The sequence below is a fragment of the Sardina pilchardus genome, chromosome 21, assembly GCF_963854185.1.
Source record: "Sardina pilchardus chromosome 21, fSarPil1.1, whole genome shotgun sequence".
NCBI lineage: Eukaryota > Metazoa > Chordata > Actinopteri > Clupeiformes > Clupeidae > Sardina > Sardina pilchardus.
Genome location: NC_085014.1, coordinates 20,237,807 through 20,257,806, shown reverse-complemented (window position 1 = coordinate 20,257,806; position 20,000 = coordinate 20,237,807). Strand labels below are relative to the sequence as shown.

The 20,000-nt window shown below is 47.7% G+C and overlaps 1 protein-coding gene across 1 annotated transcript in view; it reads right to left on the bottom strand.

Annotated features, from left to right (window-relative positions):
- diaph2 (diaphanous-related formin 2) overlaps positions 1–20,000 on the bottom strand; it is a gene marked incomplete in the record, with an annotated part of 415,240 nt that overhangs the window by 117,514 nt on the left and 277,726 nt on the right. Inside the window, 1 exon segment of the mRNA XM_062524176.1 lies at positions 15,378–15,507. Within this exon segment, the coding sequence (XP_062380160.1) occupies positions 15,378–15,507 (130 nt within the window).

Below are 20,000 nucleotides of genomic sequence, written 5' to 3'. Positions count from 1 at the left end.
AAGATCATGCTGCGGACCTTGATAGCCTGCATTGTGGTCCTTGGCATTCTGCGATGGGCTCCATTGCCTGAGATGCTGATCGCGCGTTCTCGGCTTCAAAACGTTCCAGAAGCTCGTCACATTAGCCCCTTGCGGTGAGTGTCGCGCTCAACCCCCCACGCCGTGTCGCCTCGTCAACACTTCATTTGGTCAGCGACAATGTGAAAGGTCAGTGCCATGAGATTTTCGAGAACCCCCCCCACCCCGCGGGCAAGAGAATGTGGAGCACATCTGGCAATGGAGTCTCTCTTTGGTGGTTTGGCAAGACACACGCCACGGTTGTTAGAGAGACAGCCCACAATACAGCACGCAGCACAGCAAGGCACGGCGCTGAGCCGAGAGCTGCCATTTCAGCCGGTCAATCTAAACGCGCCGAGAAACAAAGCGAGCGACCGCGGACATAAACACACGCAATTAAGCCGTTATGGGTGGATCGCGGCTACGTCTGCGGAGATGTCTCGCGGTGTCAGGCGCTGATGTGTGGCTGAACAAAGCCTACTGTCGTGCTGGGTTAAAAGCGTGGCCATTTTCTGTTTATTCTCTACACATTTCGCAGCATCGGCGTGGAGAGAAAAAAGGCCGTTAACATGTCTGTTTGAGAGAGGGTCACACTGAAACTCAGCATGATGCTTCTGCCTTTTGAGGCACAGAGTCATTATGCATCATATTGCTATGCCACAAAAGACATATGCCTGTAAAGGTACAGAATTTTAAAAAAAAAGTTAAGGGGGGGAAAAACCATACTGAGCAAGCTTTACAAACTTAACTTTATAACAAGGAGAATGAGTGATTTGGGACTGAAAAGCTTCTCTACTATAATGACACAGCTTTGCCAAAACAGGAAAAGCAACAGGAAAAGCAGTGCACATACAGCGCAATAGTGGGACTCTTTTCTTCACAGAAAGGATCCCTCCTACAGGTCTTAGGCAGATATAGACTCCCATGGCACCAAACATACACACATGATAAAGTAGAGGTTTTATCCTTTAAAAGTGACATGTATGAAGGGCATGTTCTGACTTAGAGAGAGACTCTTGTCCTCTGTTTTGCAGGGAGGAGATGTTAGGAGGGGGGGGGGGGGTCATGAAGCAGAACTGTGGCCATAACCGCTTCCACAATCTGATGAGAATTACTCGAGCACACAGACAAGATGTAATTTGGTTTCCTTTCAAAAGCCAGCTCAAATCCAGGTCAGCTCCAAAACAAGGCATGCTCCCTGCGTGTGTGCCTGGCCTGGCCTCCCCTGTCCTCCCCAAAGACATCAGGCGGCCTCCCAGAGCACCAGACGACAGCTCTCTGACTTCAAATACACATTTGAAAGCAACACGGGAGAAGGGAGGCTTAAAAGAAGGTCAAGCCATCAGAAACAGACTTTAGATACAGAGCCATCTTACCACGGCTTTGCCACAGGTTCCAAGCGAGTGCTTTGCCCTATTTTAATCATCATGACTCTCTATGTTGTGTGTGTGTGTGTGTGAGTGTGAGTGTGTGTGTGTGTGTGTGTGTGTGTGTGTGTGTGGAAGAAAATGGCTTTTTTGGAAACTTGTTAGAACAAGATGTCCTTGTTACTGGCAGTTTGGTCAAGCAACAGCCCCCCCACCCCCCTTTCATATCTACACTCATGCCAGATACACCCATTAGGCATTGTGGCTCAAAATGGAGAGTGCGTGTCTGCCATTCAAATTCACACTTACACAACATTGAGGACTTGGATGGTTAGAGGACTAAGCATACATTAATTCAGAGCACAAGTTGTTGCCTGAATTTTCATTCATGCCTGATATCCCAGCAATCTAAAAGTCTATGACGAAAAAAGAACAGAAAAAAAAAGTTTGAGCTATTTCTAACCTTGAGACAGATTCCCTGTGACCATTTTCTTGCAATTAAGTTGGATATTAGCTGTAATAAATGTCAAGTGAGGAAAATTCATATTTGGGGGGTGAAGGTCAAACTATTACAAGAACAGTCAGATTATCAGACCAAGATTATCAGGCCAAGCAATATATTTGGAAATTAACTATTTTAGCCAATGATTTTGCCTTTAAGTCTCTATGAAGAACCGTCAAAGATTAAAGTTTAGATCTTACAATATACAATACACTGAAATATCCATATAAAAATGTAATCTATATAAATCATATATAGGATATAGGATATACAGAAAGTGCTTTGTTAACAGCAGACAGACCATACAAACTTTTCTGCTTTTTGTGTGTGTGTGCAAAAAGGAAGCCTCGAAGGCCACAGCAAACCAAAGTGCATTATGGGATATTTCTACAATTGAACAATAGAGCACAAAAGCACTTTACTTTCACACTTCACACTTTCAAACTCAAGCTGCCTGGTGCCATTTCCCCCTTTTCGTACATTTCTGCTAACATCTCAAAACTATTACACATTCAAACACCGAATCCAGAGGAAACTAGCATGACCAGCATGTAGTTACAATTTATCTCAAAGCTGAACAACAGCAACGACAAAAAAAAAAAAAAAAATCTAAATCTCTGTTCAGCTAAACCGGCATGCGTGCAAGGCTAAGGATACCTCAACCCACATGCTGCTGTGAATACTCTATATTGTGGAATACATTCACATAGAAAGTGACAGCCAGACACAAACCCTCAGAGAACAGGGAATAATGTCCTTGTGTACTACACAGCAGAAACAGCTGTGAGCTGTTTGCTTATATTCACAGACAGTTATGGAACCCAGAATGCTGTCTGGCGCACAACGCAATCTTGCCAAAGTTCACTTTCACTAGGCCCCTTCTTCCTTTAAACAGATGCACCATTTTGACTTCGCTCTAGCAGTATCCATCACTGGGGCTTGTGTCTTACGGTTGTGTCTGTACACATCCCCACAGACAACAACACCACCCTGAGATTTGTCACATAAAGTAAACAATGTCATTCAGACAGCGGTTGGAGCACTCAAACGTTTTGGGAGGGAGGAAGGTTCGCATCAGGGGGAGAGCAAACCCGCTTCTGAGCCCTTTGATTCTGACATCCTTCAACTGTTCCTACTCAGTAGTGCCATTAAGCGTGAGGGTAAACGTTTCCCTCGGAAAAGAGGAAGTGTGTGTGTGTGAGAGACAGAGAGAGGGCAGAATCACTGAATCTCAAAGAAATATCCTTGGAAAGGTCCAGTAATGATCACCTAGATATGGTTAAATGTCCAACTAAATAAACCCAACAGGATCCAAACCCCTATGCTTCCAACCCACAGAAGAAAGCGAAAACAAAAAAAAAAGAATAGGGGAAAAAAAGGGAAAAAAATCGAAAGAAAGAAGGGGGGGGGGGGGGTAGGTGGGGGAGGACATGAAAGCATTTCAAATAAAGGCTCCCTGTCCAGCCGAGAACCATCCCGCGGTCAGCACATGCCGAGTGGTTGACAGTGACAGGACGTATTTCTTGGCTGGCAAACAGCATTATTCTCATTTCCAGCCCCATTGTCAGCTCTCATGGATATCCACTGTCAGGCAGCAGTAACCGGGGCACCCACATTCTCTGCATGTGTCCATCTCTGTCGGCACCCATACCTGCAATGCCAGATGATGGAGGAGAGGCGGGTGGGGGTGGGGGTGGTGGTGGTGGGGGGTGGGGGGGTGCAGGGGGTTGGGAATGGTGGGTGGGTTGGGGTGGGAGGAGTAGTTGGCAGAATCTCTCACAATCTTCCTCCACCAGAGAAAGAAAGGTTCATTCAGTCATGGCTGTAGAGGCCTGACAGACGTGCTTCCTGCTCCTGATATGCCTTGTGACAGACTGTCCATTTCCTTCACTGCTGCAACACCCCCCCCCCCCCCCACAGACACACACACACACACACCTCATCCCCCACACATCTTCCTCCTCCCACACTCAGGAAAAGGAGCTACGATGCACCACAAAATCAGCCTCACACAGAGCAGGCAGCTCCACTACCAGATGAGCGCGCAAATGAGTCCCATCGACAGTCATTTCCACAAGAGCCAATCGCCCACCATAACCACACATCTGTGGCGTAATGTCTTCGGCGGTGACTCACAATAACACCATAACACAACCTCTTCTCTCATTCTCTCCCATTCTCTCAGATGACGCCAGTAAAGCTATATCTTTCTAGTAGCTGCTCTTCACCTCCGAACGTACCCAATCCACCTATGTTCTAATGGACAATAAAGTGCACTAGACATGCCACTTCAGCGCCCGACAAACACCCGGGAACATTCCTCAACACCTTGCTGGCAAATTACATTGGACGCGATCAGTGTGATGTGCAACAGCCGGGGTAATGTAACACTTGGACGCGTGCCACGACCCCGGCGCCGATACGGGGTGGCCCCGTCGAGCGTCGGCGTTGCTCTCCGGCACGGGTCCTTTTTGCTCCGACAGAGCGAACTCGGACGAGCGCGCCGCACTGCCACGCACTGCGCTCGCAGCGTCCTCTGAACCAATTTAGCCGTGATCCGCACTAATGAAAGGCAGGGCCGAGCGGAAGCTTATTAACGGGTCACCGTGGGTCGCGCTCAAGAAACTCGACTCTGACTGTGCTACAGAGCAATTATTCCAGAAACTAGAGGTCCAGATGAAATGTGAACTAAAAAAAAAATAGCAGATACAACATTTTAACAAGACAAAAAACACATAAAAAATAAAAAAAACAAATATGCTATGGAAGTTTTTAAGCATGTACGATACTTTTAACTGGAAAATATAATATGAATATATGTTCTATATTTAGATTCCCAGTTCAAGAACAACAGAATGGACACAGTCAAACTGTGCTGGATGCTAGAAGCTGGGCCTGTATCGGACCATGTCCAATGCACTGGGAACAATGAGCCAACAGCTGGGATGCACTGAGCCCAGTTGAAGAGCTGCCAACAACAGTTAGAGAACATGCCAGATGTAAACAGGTAATGCGGTCCCTTTCATCCCACAGCCGTACACATGAAGGACCTGTGCGCTGTACTTTTGCAGAGACGACAGAGAGAGTGCCTCTGTAAAACACGCTGGCAAAGTGAAGCAGTTGACGAGGCCTCTGGTCTTGTTTGAAAGGATGTACTACAGTATGTTGAATAGCTAGACCTGCCCGTTTTTTTTTTTCGTTTTTTTTTCCAGGACAAATGGTGGGACATAACAAAGCCAAGTGTACATGATGTCAATGTGCTCTCCCTCCATCTCTCCCTCTCTCCATCTCTCTCCCTCCCTCCCTCTCTCTCCCTCCCTCTCTTTTATATCCACATGCTCTGTCCTCAATATGTCTACTTTCAAAACCCTTCCCTTTTTAAAGCACTGTTTTCTCACAATGGTCCAGAGACAGGAGCACAGAGGTCCCCCCGCACTCTCCATCCTGTGCCAATCCGACAGGCTAACTTTAAGTGCACGGCGGGCGGCACACAATTTCTCCTGCAAGAAGTTTTCGGGGCTGCTCTATAGATTGATACATTGAGTTATGGCCCCTGAGAGAACTTTTTTTTTTGCGTCCCTCTCTCTCCTTGTGCCAATTTGGCGCGCCAATCTCGGCTTGCTGATTGGCGTCTGAATTTTTAAATTGCCGGGGCGCTTTCCTGTGGCGTCTGGGGACGGGGCGAGCAAACGGTGCTCCTGGTCCCCTAATCCAGACTCGGTTTCCTTGGGCGTATGGGAGGGCAAGATAAGGGAGGGGTGGGGATGGGGCTTTTTTATTTGGGCTGGATGGTGGAGGGAAATGTAGGACACATCTCTATGGATTGATCTGGGAATAGGGGTGTGGAGTGGAGGAGGTGTGTGTGTGTGTGTGTGTGTGTGGAGTGGGGGGGGTGGGGGGTCTCCAGGTGTGACAAGAGTGGCAAAAAAAAATGCCAGGTCAAAAAGTAGAGTGCACTTCAAGAAATTGGAAAAAGCGACTGGAATGAACCAAACTGGATTTAGTTTAGAGCTGAAAGCAAATTCAGAATACACACACTAATGTGAATGTGCACGACACACATACAGCACACACATACTGTACATGTTCAGCTTGATTCCTATAATAATTACTGCCATCTTAACTCATAACTCTAAACTCAACAGTAGTGTTGGTGCCTCACCATAATTGGGTTCACAGTTCAAGGTCTGAAACACAAAGGAGGAGCTACAAAAAGTAGTTCTCATGACATAGAGATTCAATCATACACACAACACCCACAACATTAATAACATTAAAAAAGGAACATGGCAGATATTCTCAAAGCCTCTCCTTTTCACACACACACACACACACACACACACCCAGCCAGCCACAGACACATGCTCACAAGCCTATACAAAGGCCCTGGGCTACAGTGTCAGCAGTGTAGAGCACTAACTCACTGATTCCCCAACGATTCATTCCTGACTGAGAGACTGATTATCCCCCTTTGTTTTTCCGACGCTGCAGAAAGGCTTTGTGTCTGCGCAATGTAGCCCAGAGCCAGGCATGGCCCAGAGTTTAAATGGGAAATGGCCAGTGCTTTATTACGCCGTTGTGCCAGGGAAATGAATGTGGATAATAGATATATTCACAAGCATATTAATATCCTTGGAGTTCAACTTTCACTCTCTCTCTCTTTCTCCCTCTCTCTCTCTATCCGCCGACCCACCCACCCACCCAGCCTTGTCTCCTTTCCCCACTCTCCATTTTCTCTCTCCCAGGCTCCAAACTGCTTTGCCCTTGGCTATGCCTGATACTAAATAGATTTATGAGAACATTTGTGTCATATTTCCTCTTTTTCTCCTCCCCCCCCCTTCCCCTCCCTTATTGTCAAGACAGATGATCAACTCGGGGCTCTGATTGAGTGGAATCGCCACATAGGCTTGCCGCTCATGGTCCAAAAGCTTTAGCATTCATCTCCCGGGGAGATTTAACCAGGCAAATTGGCCGGCGACACTTCTCTCAAGGCTTCTCAGGCGTTATTAGCAGCGGGTCAGGGGTACCAAAATACTACCTCCAGGAATACATTTCCACTAACTGTGGAATCGCTATCCAATTGTGGGCCTTGAGGATAAAAAAAAAAGAGGGAGAGAGAGACTGTATTAGTGGCTGGAAATTGAGGGCAATATAGCCACTGAGAATGTGTTGATGCTCTCCCCGTCCGGCGGTGGACATTTGTCCAGCGTCCGTATGAGAGGAGCGACTTTATTGACAGCAATGCAATTCAAACAGAGCTGCTTGGCCAGATGATGAAATAAATCAATTCGGCTGCCTCATAGACGTCAGCGCGCTAATGGGAGCCATCTTCAGAGTGGGGTGGCGCCAGAGAGGTGTGTGTGTGTGTGTGTGTGTGTGTGTCCTCCGACAGCGGCTGTGCTTCAGTCATCCTCCATCACGTCAGGGAGCCGAGAGTGCCCAGAGCTACGTTCAACCTGACCCCATTTAGAGCTTAACTAACATCACATATATTTTTGGTGTGTGTGCGAGTGTGGATGTGTGTATGTGTGTATGTGTGTGTGTGAGTTGGAGAGGTAGAAAGAAAACGAGAAAGAAAAAGAGACAGAGAGAGACAGAGAGAGAGAGAGAGAGAGAGAGAGAGAGAGAGAGAGAGAGAGAGAGAGAGAGAGAGAGAGAGAGAGAGAGAGAGAGTGTCTCTGTGTATGTGTGTATGCGTGTTCCTCTTCTTCACCCAGACATGGCGTTGAACTCCTGATCTCGCGTTGTACTTTGGCAGACCCTGGGGAAATTATCAATCTTTAATTATCACTGCGGTGCTCGGAGCAAGCCGACGCAGCTTAGGGCGAGCTTAGGGAGAGCCACGGCTGGCGAGAAAAGGCAATTTCTGACGCTCTCAGCTCCGCACAGCCGAGCGGATGCCTGTCTATACCTACCTACCTCCATGCGCCGAGCCTCTCAACGGCCCTTGTAGTGAGAACAGACTCATACCGACCCACCCTCTAGTGCTAGAACGAAGATTTCAACCCTCCTTTGATCTATGGTCCAGAAGAAATATATTTCAGCTATGGTAAATTATGCATACGTAAGAGACCCAAAGAGTATAAACAGACGAGGATCAACCAGTGGGTGTTGCATTTTAACCTATGCCCAGATGCCGTTTCTGATGTCTGGAGTGCTTCTGTGGCACAAAGTGACTGGCCAGGTAGGATCTCGACGAGCCAGAAGGAATCTTTAATCTTCATACATATTTGAACTGAAAGGCATTCAAACAGCTTCATCTTGGATTCACTTGGATTCGGCTGGAAATACAGGCGCAAAAGGACCAAAAAAGAAGCAGATAAAGAGAAGGAGAGAGAGCAAGGGAGGTAGGGAGGGATGGAGAGAGAGAGAGAGAGAGAGAGAGAGAGAGAGAGAGAGAGAGAGAGAGAGAGAGAGAGAGGAGAGGGAGAGAGAGAGAGGGAGAGAGAGACGGTGCCACTGAGAGAAATGGATGGTATTTCCAATTAAGCACGGACACACAGGCTCAAGATCAGGCGAGAGCAACGCTCCTTGGGGTGGCAGGGGGATATAAATGACCAGCGCCCATTGCACCGAGCTTATTTCTGAGGCGCGCTGTCGGCTGACGTGACGTGAGCCCTGCGCACCTACATGGCCGGCGCATGACGGAGTACCAGGGGTCAGCACGCCAACCGCGTGCCCAACAGACATGCGGGTAACAGGCTTTCTAAAATAGGAGGCTGTTTCTCATCCGCGCCGTGAGAAAGTGGCCTGTCTGAACTGTCGGAGCAGTGCTATTATTGATTATTAAGGGAAAGAAATGGTGTATTACGGCCAAGTGTCGCCACTAAAATTAAATATAAGACAGTAATGAATAAAGATGAACAAAGCAGAGCACGGGGAGGAAATATGAGGAAGGACAAAGGTCCTGATTTACAGCCACAAAGAGTAGGGGAATGAAGAACTAGGAGAAGAGAGGGAAAAATGGAGGAGAGAGAGGGAGGGAGGGAGAGAGGGGAGGGAAGGAGCAGGGGAGAGAGAGAGCGAGAATCACAGATATATGTACACACCTGGCCAATTTAATTGATTCATTCTGTGTGTGCATAGTGGGCAATTCACTTGATTGACTTTTTCATTTTGCCCCTCCACCACACTCCGCGCTGTCTGCACAGGCCGTTACAGTGTGGGCCCGTTCTCAAACATGCAGCCCGGTGTTGACACGCCGACGCCCTGTTTGAGGACGGGATGGGCTGTCAGGCGTGGCACGACGGACACGGTCAAATTGAATTGTTTTCCGTCGCCGTGTCAATCAAGCACTTCATCAAATCAATTGGGCGACAATTTTGTGTGCCATGCAATGCTTCAATGCCAACCAAAATCATGCGCATGATCTGACAGCCGTCTGCAAAAAATATTTAAAATGTATCACTGGCTGAAGTCTTGGGATTTATTATTATTATCATTACTATGATTGTCATGATTATAGGTAAGATTTGCGACGGTTTTGCATGAATCTGAATCAACATGGGTTGCGTGTATTCTCAGGTTGTGGGGGAAAGGCAAGGAGAAAACATAATTAATACCTGAATAATTTAAAAAGCATGGGAGAGGGGGGGGGGGTGGAGAGAGAGCGAGAGAGAGAGAGAGAGAGAGAGAGAGAGAGAGAGAGAGAGAGAGAGAGAGAGAGAGAGAGAGAGAGAGAGAGAGATAAGAGAGAGAGAGAGAGAGAGAGAGAGAGAGAGAGAGAGAGAGAGAGAGAGAGAGAGAGAGAGAGAGAGAGAGGAGGAATAACGACAGAATGACAAACGAGGGGAGAGAAAGAGCGCTGGAGACGCGACGCAGGTTCTAATGAGCGAGGGGAGAGGGAGAGCGGGAGGACGGCCTCTCCCCTGGTCCCAGCTCCTCCTTGAGACTTAGCAAGTTGGTGGGCCGAGCGCTCGGAGAGGTCGGACGGGAACTCGGGCTGACCTCCAGTGTGGATGCATGTTAATGTCCCGGAGGGCGGGGTCCGTGTCAAGTATCGGAAGACCCGCTCCCCCGTCTGGAGGACTACAGCAACCCTCTTTTGGAGGAGACTAGGAAGTGTGTGTGTGTGTGTGGGGGGGGGGGGGGGTGTTGGGGGGGCTCTTCACAGGCCTCCTGTCGAACGTCCATGGGAGTTTCATGTCAGTGCTTGGGAGGTTATCGCATGTGCACTGGTGTGTGTCTAGAATGGCTAACTAGCCGGCGCGGGAGTTGGAGTCGGAGTCAGGGCCGACTCCAGGCCGGCGCTCGCGCTGCAGGCCGGGAACACAGCTCTCAGCAGCTGGAGCACGTCTGGGGAGCTCTACAATATGCATGAGGCTGACCGATGATGATGATCAACAAAGCCATGCAACGATGGCCAACACAAAGGCAACATGTATGCCTTTTTGTTTTTAAAGCCGAAAAAGCAAAAAAAAAAAAAAAAAGAGAGGAAGACAATTGGGTGCGGAGGGGTGGGATTATACACAAGAGAATAGAATAGAATAGAATTGTTAATGTTGGTATATTTTGTAACACTATGCACATAGATTGAGAGTGCCTCCATCAATACCCACTGCCCCCAGAGCATACTGCTTATCCAATGTGGCCTGCTAATGATTCAAACTAAAATGTCAAATCTTTATTGCAACTCAGAAGCAGTTGGGCTGGAGCAGAAATGCCATGTAATCTAGTTACCATTGATTAAGTTATTACCTGAGCACCAGGTTTAGGGCTGCACGTGATGACGGCAGAGCACTGACATTACATGGATATGATTTGGGATCATTAGCATGCAGCAGCTGAAATGAACTTCAATGAACATCATAAGCCTGGATCAGTTGATTGTGTGTGTGTGTGTGTGTGTGTGTGTGTGTGTGTGTGTGTGTGTGTGTGTGTGTGTGTGTGTGTGTGTGTGTGTGTGTGTGTGTGTGTGTGCGTGTGTGTGTATGTGTGTGTGTCTGAATGCGTGCAAGTGTGTGTGTGTGTGTGTGTGCTGTGTGTGTGTGTGTGTGTGTGTGTGTGTGTGTGTGTGTGTGTGTGTGTGTGTGTGTGTATGTGTGTGTGTGTGTGTGTGTGTGTGTGTGTGTGTGTGTGTGTGTGTGTGTGTGTGTGTGTGCGTGTGTGTGTGTATGTGTGTGTGTCTGAATGCGTGCAAGTGTGTGTGTGTGTGTGTGTGTGTGTGTGTGTGTGTGTGTGTGTGTGTGTGTGTGTGTGTGTGTGTGTGTGTGTGTGTGTGTGTGTGTGTGTGTTGTGTGTGTGTGTGTACATATATACAAATAGTGCCAAAGGGAAAACACTGAAGCTTGGTATACACGTAGCACTGTTTTCTGTAAAGGCCTTTAAGGATGAGGTGGTGACTAGTGATGGTGGCTGTGGCTCTGTCTTTGGTGGCCAATCAGAAAGCTCAAGGGTGGAGGTGGTGGTGGTGGAGGTGGTGGTGGTGGTGTTGGTGGAGGGAAAATCAGCTGTAACTGATTGCTCTTTTCAATCAGGTGAATTAAGCCCGAGCGCACACCCAGCCTACATAGATGAGCCTGTGATTATTCAACGTGTGATTTCTGAGCTCCAACCACCACCATCACCACCACCTCAACCCAACCCCACCTCCGCCGCACCACCCCCGTCCTCTCCTGTGGTGCCTTGATGCAACGTGCAGAAATCAGCAGCGTCGGCCGCTTGTTCGTCGTTCGTATCGTTCGGCCCGCTCCGCTCACTCGCTCGCTCGCTCGCTCGCAGTCGCAGCAGCCTCCACCTCACGTGGCCTAAATGAGGCAGAGGTGCAGGAGCACCTACAGTACGCCGCCAAACGTCCCTCAAGGGTTTGCTTAACCAAAGTGGGAGAGACAGAGGAGAGGGAGAGAGAGAGAGAGAGAGGAGAGAGAGAGAGAGAGAGAGAGAGAAGAGAGAGGGAGAGAGAGAGAGAGCTAGAGAAATAAAGGGAGGAGGGATGAGAGAGATGAGAGAGAGAGGGATATAGAGAGAGAGGGGGGAAGTGAAAGAAAGGAAAAGTAGAGAAAGCAAGAGCAAGCAAGAGAAATAAAGGGAGGGAGGGAGAGAGGGTGAGAGAGAGATGGAGAGGGGATAGAGAGACCAAAAAAAGGAGGAAGGATGTGAGAGAGATGAGAGAGAGAGGGATAGAGACCAAAAAAGGAGGAAGGATGAGAGAGAGAGTGAGAGCAAGACAAAATAAAGGGATGAAGGTTGAAGGGAGAGCGAGAGAGAGAGAGAGAGAGAAGCAAGAGCGCGGGAGAGCACCAAAGCGAGCGAGCGAGCAGCTGGCACACAGGAGGACCATTTAAGAGCATGGCGGCCGCTTCCGGAGGGCTTTGCTGTATTGGGCGTATCACAGCACGCTGGTAAAGAGGGCGCTGCTGATGCTGCTGCTGGAGCTGCTGGAGCTACTGGAGACGGGCGCCCTGGCAACGGCTCTGTTCCGGTGCGTTGCGCTGAGGAGCTGAGCCACGGCTTTGATGAGGGAGACAGGGATGAAGTCAGGGAGGTGTGATCCTAAAAAGCTCCCCAAAAAAAGGACGAGGAGACGCTTTGATTCCGCCAAGTTGACGAGGCTTGAGCAATGAGAGGGAGAGAGTGAAAGAGAAGGAGAGTGTGCGTGTGTGTGTGTGTGAGAAGGAGGATGTGGGGGGGGGGGGGGGGGGATGAAAAGAGCCAAAAAGTTCTCTGCACTCAAAGGAAAACGCAAAAAAAGACAAGTTAATACAAAGTGAAAATTTCCTGGTGAGAGAGAGAGAGAGAGAGAGAGAGAGAGAGAGAGAGAGAGAGAGAGAGAGAGAGAGAGAGAGAGAGAGGAAAGAAGAGATAAGGAGTGAGTTTAATCAGAGTGGATGAGGAGCGGCCGCAGATTAGCTGATGGTGCGCGGCGCGTGCAGCATGACGTGATAGGGGAGCAACCCCGCGCTTCCCTTGCTCTGCTGCCGATTCACCTGCCGGGCCACCGCCGGCGTGTAAGAGATCTGAAGATGTTGGTAAATTATTCAAACAGGCCCAGCTGTGGAGCACGCCAGGAAGTGAATTAGCAGACAAGAATGACGGGGGTGAGGTGTGCAACCTGCCACGTTCTTCTGATACTCTATTCGTTCAGCTGTCTACTAGCATGCGCCTTTCAAAGATGGATGTTGTTGCTGTTGTTGTTGTTGTTTTAAAGGTTGATCACGCCTGCTTTGTAATGCAGCCTCTTTTCTGTGCTGGAAAATGAAAAGCTTTCAGGAGTGGTGAAACAACAGAATTAAGTACCAGCTGTGGCTGCAGCAACTGTTCCTTTAGCATGCAGGCGATGCTAAAGAGAATTCAACACAATTCTCATCACAGAGTCTCTGACGCTGTTTCTCTGATGCGGTTATCGTAAACCGTGCGCTTCTTAACGCTAAAACATACATAACTCCAGTTCATCTGTTAGCATTGGGTGAATGTGACCTTTAAGATCAAGTCCTGGTGACAGGTCTGTAGGGCTGCGTAATACCCATTACAATCCTGAGTCATCCAGTTGCTAACAATGGAACATCTCAATTTCTCATACACACAATCATTAGTGTCGCCACTATACCCTGCAGTGGTATTTGCCTTAATGAATTGAATCAACGGACTGCTTATCTGTCACACTTAATTAGCTACCGACCATGTACAAAGAATTGATTGTCCCTGAAATGACTGGAGTCCATGACATTCAGTTTGAGGTACACACTCATCCATCTACAACTATTCAGACTAGGACTCGTCCACTCATCAACAGTGATTGGCTTCTTCAACCGACCACGTAATTAGTTAAATTTGATTAAGTAACCAATTAGGTGACTAACAAAGTAAATAACCCTCAAGGGCTTCGACAAAACCCTTCCGAATAAAATTAGAAAGGAATGAGTGTATTGACAGACAAAATGACTGTGTGGTCTACCGCTCGCACAAGTTCATTCTCTCCACAGCAATAGTGGCGAGAACTGTTTTCCAGCATTGCGGCCGATCTTAGCGGATAACGATAAATATTAGCCTCGACGAAAATCAATGCCTTCATTAATTTAATTAACCTGATGGATACACTTGCTTGATCGCCCGTGAGGCGGAGATAAGCAAACGGCAGTGTCAAGGAGACAAGGACTCAAGGCAGGGGGGCGCTCCGGCTTTCACGGGCTGCCGTGCTAGAACGTGTATTGCTCCCCGGTGCACCGTTACTGTACCCCGATTGATCCCCGTACGTCACGGCCGTGCGCCGCTCACATGCCGTGCAACACCAGGGTCCCCTAAGCATCAGGGGAGGATGGGCTGAGATTTATACATAACACGGATTAAAGGCAGGCCTCGCTGGCTATTAAGAAGTTTTATTTCATCCGAAGCGAGTGCTCTAATTGAAGTCTCCTAACCTTGTTGGGCCTAATCTCTGGGGTGATTCCATATGACATTAGCCTGCCTAAATCAAGTTGTAAAAGGCCTCAAAGCTCTGGGAGAGAGAGAACGAGAGAGAGAGAGAGAGAGATAGAGAGAGAGAGAGAGAGAGAGAGAGAGAGAGAGAGAGAGAGAGAGAGAGCGAGAGAGAGAGAGAGAGAGAGAGAGAGAGAGAGAGAGAGAGAGAGAGAGAGAGAGAGAGAGAGAACAATAAAGAAAATGGATTTATCAAATGTCTTACATAAACCATGCTGGGGGCTTGGCTTGTGAAATGTGAACGGAGCGCGAAGGTAAATAGCCCAAGGTCACATCGACAGGCAGCCTCCCGTCGGCAAACAAGACATGTCTGAGCTGAGCTTCAGATCATGTGCGATAATGCCAGCACAAAAGGAAATCCTATTGCTCAATTACGATTTTATTTGCCCGAGATTATAACATTTAAGGAGAGTTCAATTCAATTAAATCGGACAGCAGCCGTAAACGGAGACTGTGAGAACCACTGAGGAGGGAAAAAAAAAAAAATGAAACAACGACAAGAGCCAAACAAACAAACAAACGAGCGAGGGCTTAATTGTAATCAGAAACATTCAATGGTAAATGGGGCCCGGCAGGCCACAGTGCAACAATACGCAACACTATCACAGGATTACACCACACTGTGGCACTGCTAGAGAGACCCAGGGACCGTCAACATTGTGCCTGTCGGATGAGGAGAGGCTAATTCCTATTAAAACTATTATGCTGCGCAGACCATGATGACTGAGAAATGATCTGTGGTTTGGATTTGCAAAGTCAGGACAAATCAGTTTTGTTTACTGTTTTGGTTTGTGACTGAAAACTGGCTTGTGAGAGGGCGGGCCATTGGGTCATCCATTTGCTGTTAATCAGAAACAACATGTCTACTCTACTCAGTATTTCAAAACACAGTGAACCGGAGTCTCATGGAGAACCGTGGAGGAGGGTGAGTGAAAGAGAGAGTGAGTGAAAGAGAGAGAGAGAAAGAGAAGAACGAGTCTAAAAAACGAAGAGTCCTGCAGAGAATGTTGCTAATGGACAAGGCAGCTCCACGGTACCTTTGCTGGCACTCTCCACATGCTCCAGCTCGTCGGGGAACTTGAGGATCTCGGGGTGCGTCTCCTCACACTTCGCAGCCAGGAAGTGCAGCAGCGTGGTGTGCTGATCGGTCGATTTGGTGTCTCGGAGCTGAGAGGAGGAAGAGGAGAGAGAACGAGAGAAAGGGAGTGAAGAGGAGAGTGCAAAATGAGTCACACTGGAAGTGATAAAGTCTTTGAATGTTCAGCTTCCATGCGGTAATCTCTTATGGAGAATTAATATGGCACGGCTATGAAAGCTAAATAGTGCCAGAAAAGGAGATGTTGTAATGATCTCCTCCAAATGTGCAATAGGATAGCACACACACACACAAAAAACTAAATAACACAGAACACAAAAAGGCATATGGCTGAATGACACGGAGATGTATTTACTTACTTTACAGCTTAATACATTACAGATGGAAACATGGCTTAAATAGAGAAGGATAAATCATGGAGCATTGACTTGACTTAAAAAGAACAGAACACAAAACAGCCAGCTGAACATAACAAAGAGCTCGGTACAGGGTGCCAGCTGGTTGAGCTGCCGCTGTGTTTGAGAAACAAGAGGAAAGTCTTTCTGATTCGGTTTGACCTTTTGATGAGGGGTCCTAGCTGTGCGGCTTAGACAAGCCAAATCCATTTCCTACAATTTTCTTTCTTTCTTTCGTTTTTTTTTTTTTTTTTTTTTTTTTTTAAAGTTCCCGTCTAAAACTCATGAACAATTTTGGAGCAATTGGGACACTGATGCATTCATCCTGACATACATTTCCTTGGCCAAGACTCCCTGAGCATATTTCATTTCACCCTTTGCCACTTATTTCTTTTTTTTTTTTGCGCCCTTTTTTTCCACCCTTCGTCTCGGTTCGCACAGAATGAATGTGTTTAGGAAAAGCGTTTCAAGAACTGTGCAACCTCAGCTTGTAAATCAATCATGTAGGTTTGGTATCAGGGATTTATTAAGTGCGGGTCTCCATTTCCAAATATACTGTGACATGACTGCGGCGAGCCACAAGAAGTAGGGTTGAGGTTTCCTCTCCCTCTTTCACACACTCTCTCTCTCTCACACTCTCTTTCTCTCTCTCTCTCAACTGTCCAGAGGCATTCTAGCTGGAGAGAAGCAATGAATCAAGACAAAGTGAAATGCTTTTAATATAAGAGTCCAACAGCTTCACTGCTATCAGGCCACTGCAGCAGCCTGACTCAGGCTTGTTTTGTACACACCTGAATCCACATTATTATTTAAACAAATAGGGGATGGTGCGTGTGTGTGCATGCGTGCGTGTGTGTGTATGTGCATGTGTGTGCGCGTGCGCGTGTGTGTTCAGGGGGGTTGGGGGACTCACACCTACGGTGCAACATCTGTTCAGCTGCATCCAGACCCCACTAAATCATGCAGTTATGTGTTGATGTAGCACTTCAAGGTGTTTCTGCATTGCACACAACTGATGAATAGGTATGTCGATAAAACTGAAAATTGCGTTGGCAGGAAAAGGCTGCCCTGCTTAATTAGAAGGCGAGGCGCTCCTCTAAATTATGAGCACTCAGTCCCGAGGCCCGAGGTACCGGCCGAGGAGCAGGACATTATGGAGAAAATACCGCACGACGCAGGGACTCGCCCGAGTGTCCGACATGAGTCGACGTCTCTTTCCAGAGCCTCGCGCAGGCGCGACACAGAGAGCCTTTTTACTCAGACGGCTCCGGAGTCCAACATACCAGACAAATGAAAACAAGGTGCTCAAGGAGACTGGAGTTGGACATGAACTGAATTGGGTCCTTGGTCCCCCCCCCATCAACTGTTGTCTTAGACCCTGAGTTATGGTGGGGAGAGGGCCCGTCTGAGTTCTCCCCAAGGTCCAATCACTCATAGCCAGAGGAAGGATATGAGGATGGGAAGGATCAAGTGGATGTCTCGTCTTCCAGACGGACATCGGTCCACAGATGGCACTTGACTGGACTTCCCTGTAAAAACACCGGAGCGGAGGGGGCATCTAATTAGCCGTGCGCCGCCGTCCAGCGAGGGTCAACAGATGAGAAACGCCGTCCCCCCGCGTCTGGTTCTGGGGCCCTCTATTCGCTACTCGTTCAACGTGAGGACACCAGACACCAGACAGCGGTTGCGTCTGCCCTCGGCTTCCTTTTCCTTCCATTCCTTTCTTCTCCGCTCGCCGAAAATGCCGTCGAGACGGAGACGGAACGGCAGAGGACTGCTGGGCAGAGTGAGAGTCTACAGCTCTGTATGAAGTAGGACACTGAGGCAGAGTGACCTCTCCTCACCCCTGTCGGACTGAAACAGATTGTTTGCCGTCAAGCCCACGACGTCAGGATGGTGAGGCTTGGGGTTGGGGAGGTGGCGCCAGCATCGGTGCTGTGTATAATCGATGCTGTACAGCACAGCAGATGTGATATTAACCTTTTCCCAAATGCTTGGGCAGCTAATGAGCGCTGGCAGACTTCCCCCAAAATGAACCACCCCCCTCCCTTCTCCCTCTCTCTCTCTCTCGGTGGAGAAATGTGGATTGTCAATGCAATATTATGGAGCTGTGTCATATGGTGTTGAGATTGTGTTGAATAATCCAAAGACGACAGGAGTTGACATGATACTATGCCAGGGAAGAAAATAAAATCAGTGGCAATACTCTGTGGTAAAGTTGTGAGTTACCAGTTATCAATACGTGCAGCTTACAGTACTAAAGCCTAAAGAAAAGGACAATCTTGTCCAGTATTGTCGGTACGGAAAAAATAAATCAATCGGTTTTTATCTAGCTCAAGTTGCTACAGCCAGCAGCTAAAATAGCCAAGCAGCTACAGCATTTGCAAATCTGTACATCTGTAAATGGTAGCTCACTGAAGGTAAAAAAACTGGTAAAACCGATTGTTTGATTTTTTGTGCCTCACCACATTTCTCCTTTAAGGTTATTAAAAAATATTTGTTTTGCCTTCCATCATGAGAAAGAGATGAGATGCTTACTGTCTCAACACTGGATATAGGCCTACAGTACATCAGTATTTTGTTCACTGGGAGATATCCTATACATGTAGCTCACCACTTACTTCAATCATCCTTTTGGTGGGTCAAGAAAGTGGAGCACGTCATGATCTTTCACATGCCTCAAAAGTTTGGGGTAGCATACCATCAGTCTGCTGGCAAAGAGACGAGCCCTATGATATATGAAAACAAACCCTGTACTGGCTCTAGGCCTTCAGCTGCCTCATCATTTATTCACAAAGCAGCCACAACACAAACTCCAGTCCCTTGCAGAGGAGATGACGGGCAGGCCTCCCCAGCCACCTCTTCTTTACCATGCGCACGCATCTGTGCGTGCCGGCCCGCTCACGTCGGCTAGGATTACTCGCAAAGACATGCACGGCGCAGCCAATCATCCATCATTCCGATATGCAAACAAAGGCTATATATTAATCCAAGCACATCGTGACACATAATTACCTGTTCAAAAGGGGTCTCGGAGATCAATACAGCTTTTAGCCTGCGGAGGCCTTTGTATCCTTTTGGAAAAAAAAAAAAAAAAAGAAAAAAAAGGGGGGAGCCTCGGCGAGATTATAAAGCAATTGTTCCCAGGTAGGATGAATTGCTGTGAACCCAGACTAGAAAGGCCCGGATTGATTAATCCATTAAGGGAGCATAATTCTCTGATTGCTTTACAACCTGTTCTGCGGTATTTATCTATTTATCAGACGGGCCGGTTGCGCACTTTCCGGTCCTGATCGTCCGAACGTGTGAAGGGGGGGGGTGGGGGGGACTCTAACAAACACTCAGGGGAAATAATTGGTGAATTATTATCTGAGGCTCACGCCGAGTATTTTCATTTCAGATGGTGCTGTGTTCCAGCATCTTTTATATAAATCACTTCCAATTTCTCCTGCAGAATTGGGCTATAAAGGATGGCAGACAAAAAGGAGATGTCTCAGCTGCAGCTGCCGAAATGACAAAGCCGAGGGAGACGCCTTACAAGGCTTGGCCACGTGGGCGCGAGGAGCTAACAACAATAATGAAACCATAAATATCAGATGATTTTCTTTCAGGAGTGACCCCATCATCACAATTGCTGGTTGTCTGAAATCAATACTGATGCTCAAAGACCAGCACCACCACAACAAAACGTTTTCATCCACTACTCCCCCTCCCTTTCACTCCCATACAAAATGGTTTCTTCTTTATGGAGACAACAGACCCCCTTGCTTCCTTTCAAAGCAAGATTTCTGCGTTATTTTCCTGACTGATCGTGGCCACCCTCGACTGACAGATAAGAGGAGAGCATTTTCAAAACTTGGCACCTTACTTCTCTTCACATCAGCAGCCAAAGATATCATATTCATCATTCTTGCCAGAGATATTCATTCATCATTCTTGGCTACCAGTCATTAGCTAGGATTGCATTATAAAGCTGCACTATATTGCTTATTTGTTACAATGTTATAAAGGCAATATCAAGTTTAAACTTGCTTTTGTAAAGGGGGAAAGAAACGTCAATTAAGTTGAACGTGTACTCTACACTACAAAATCAGTGAAGCGTCTGAAAGTGGAATCAGATGGATGGATGGATGGCTGGATGAATGGATAGATGGATGAATTAATGGATA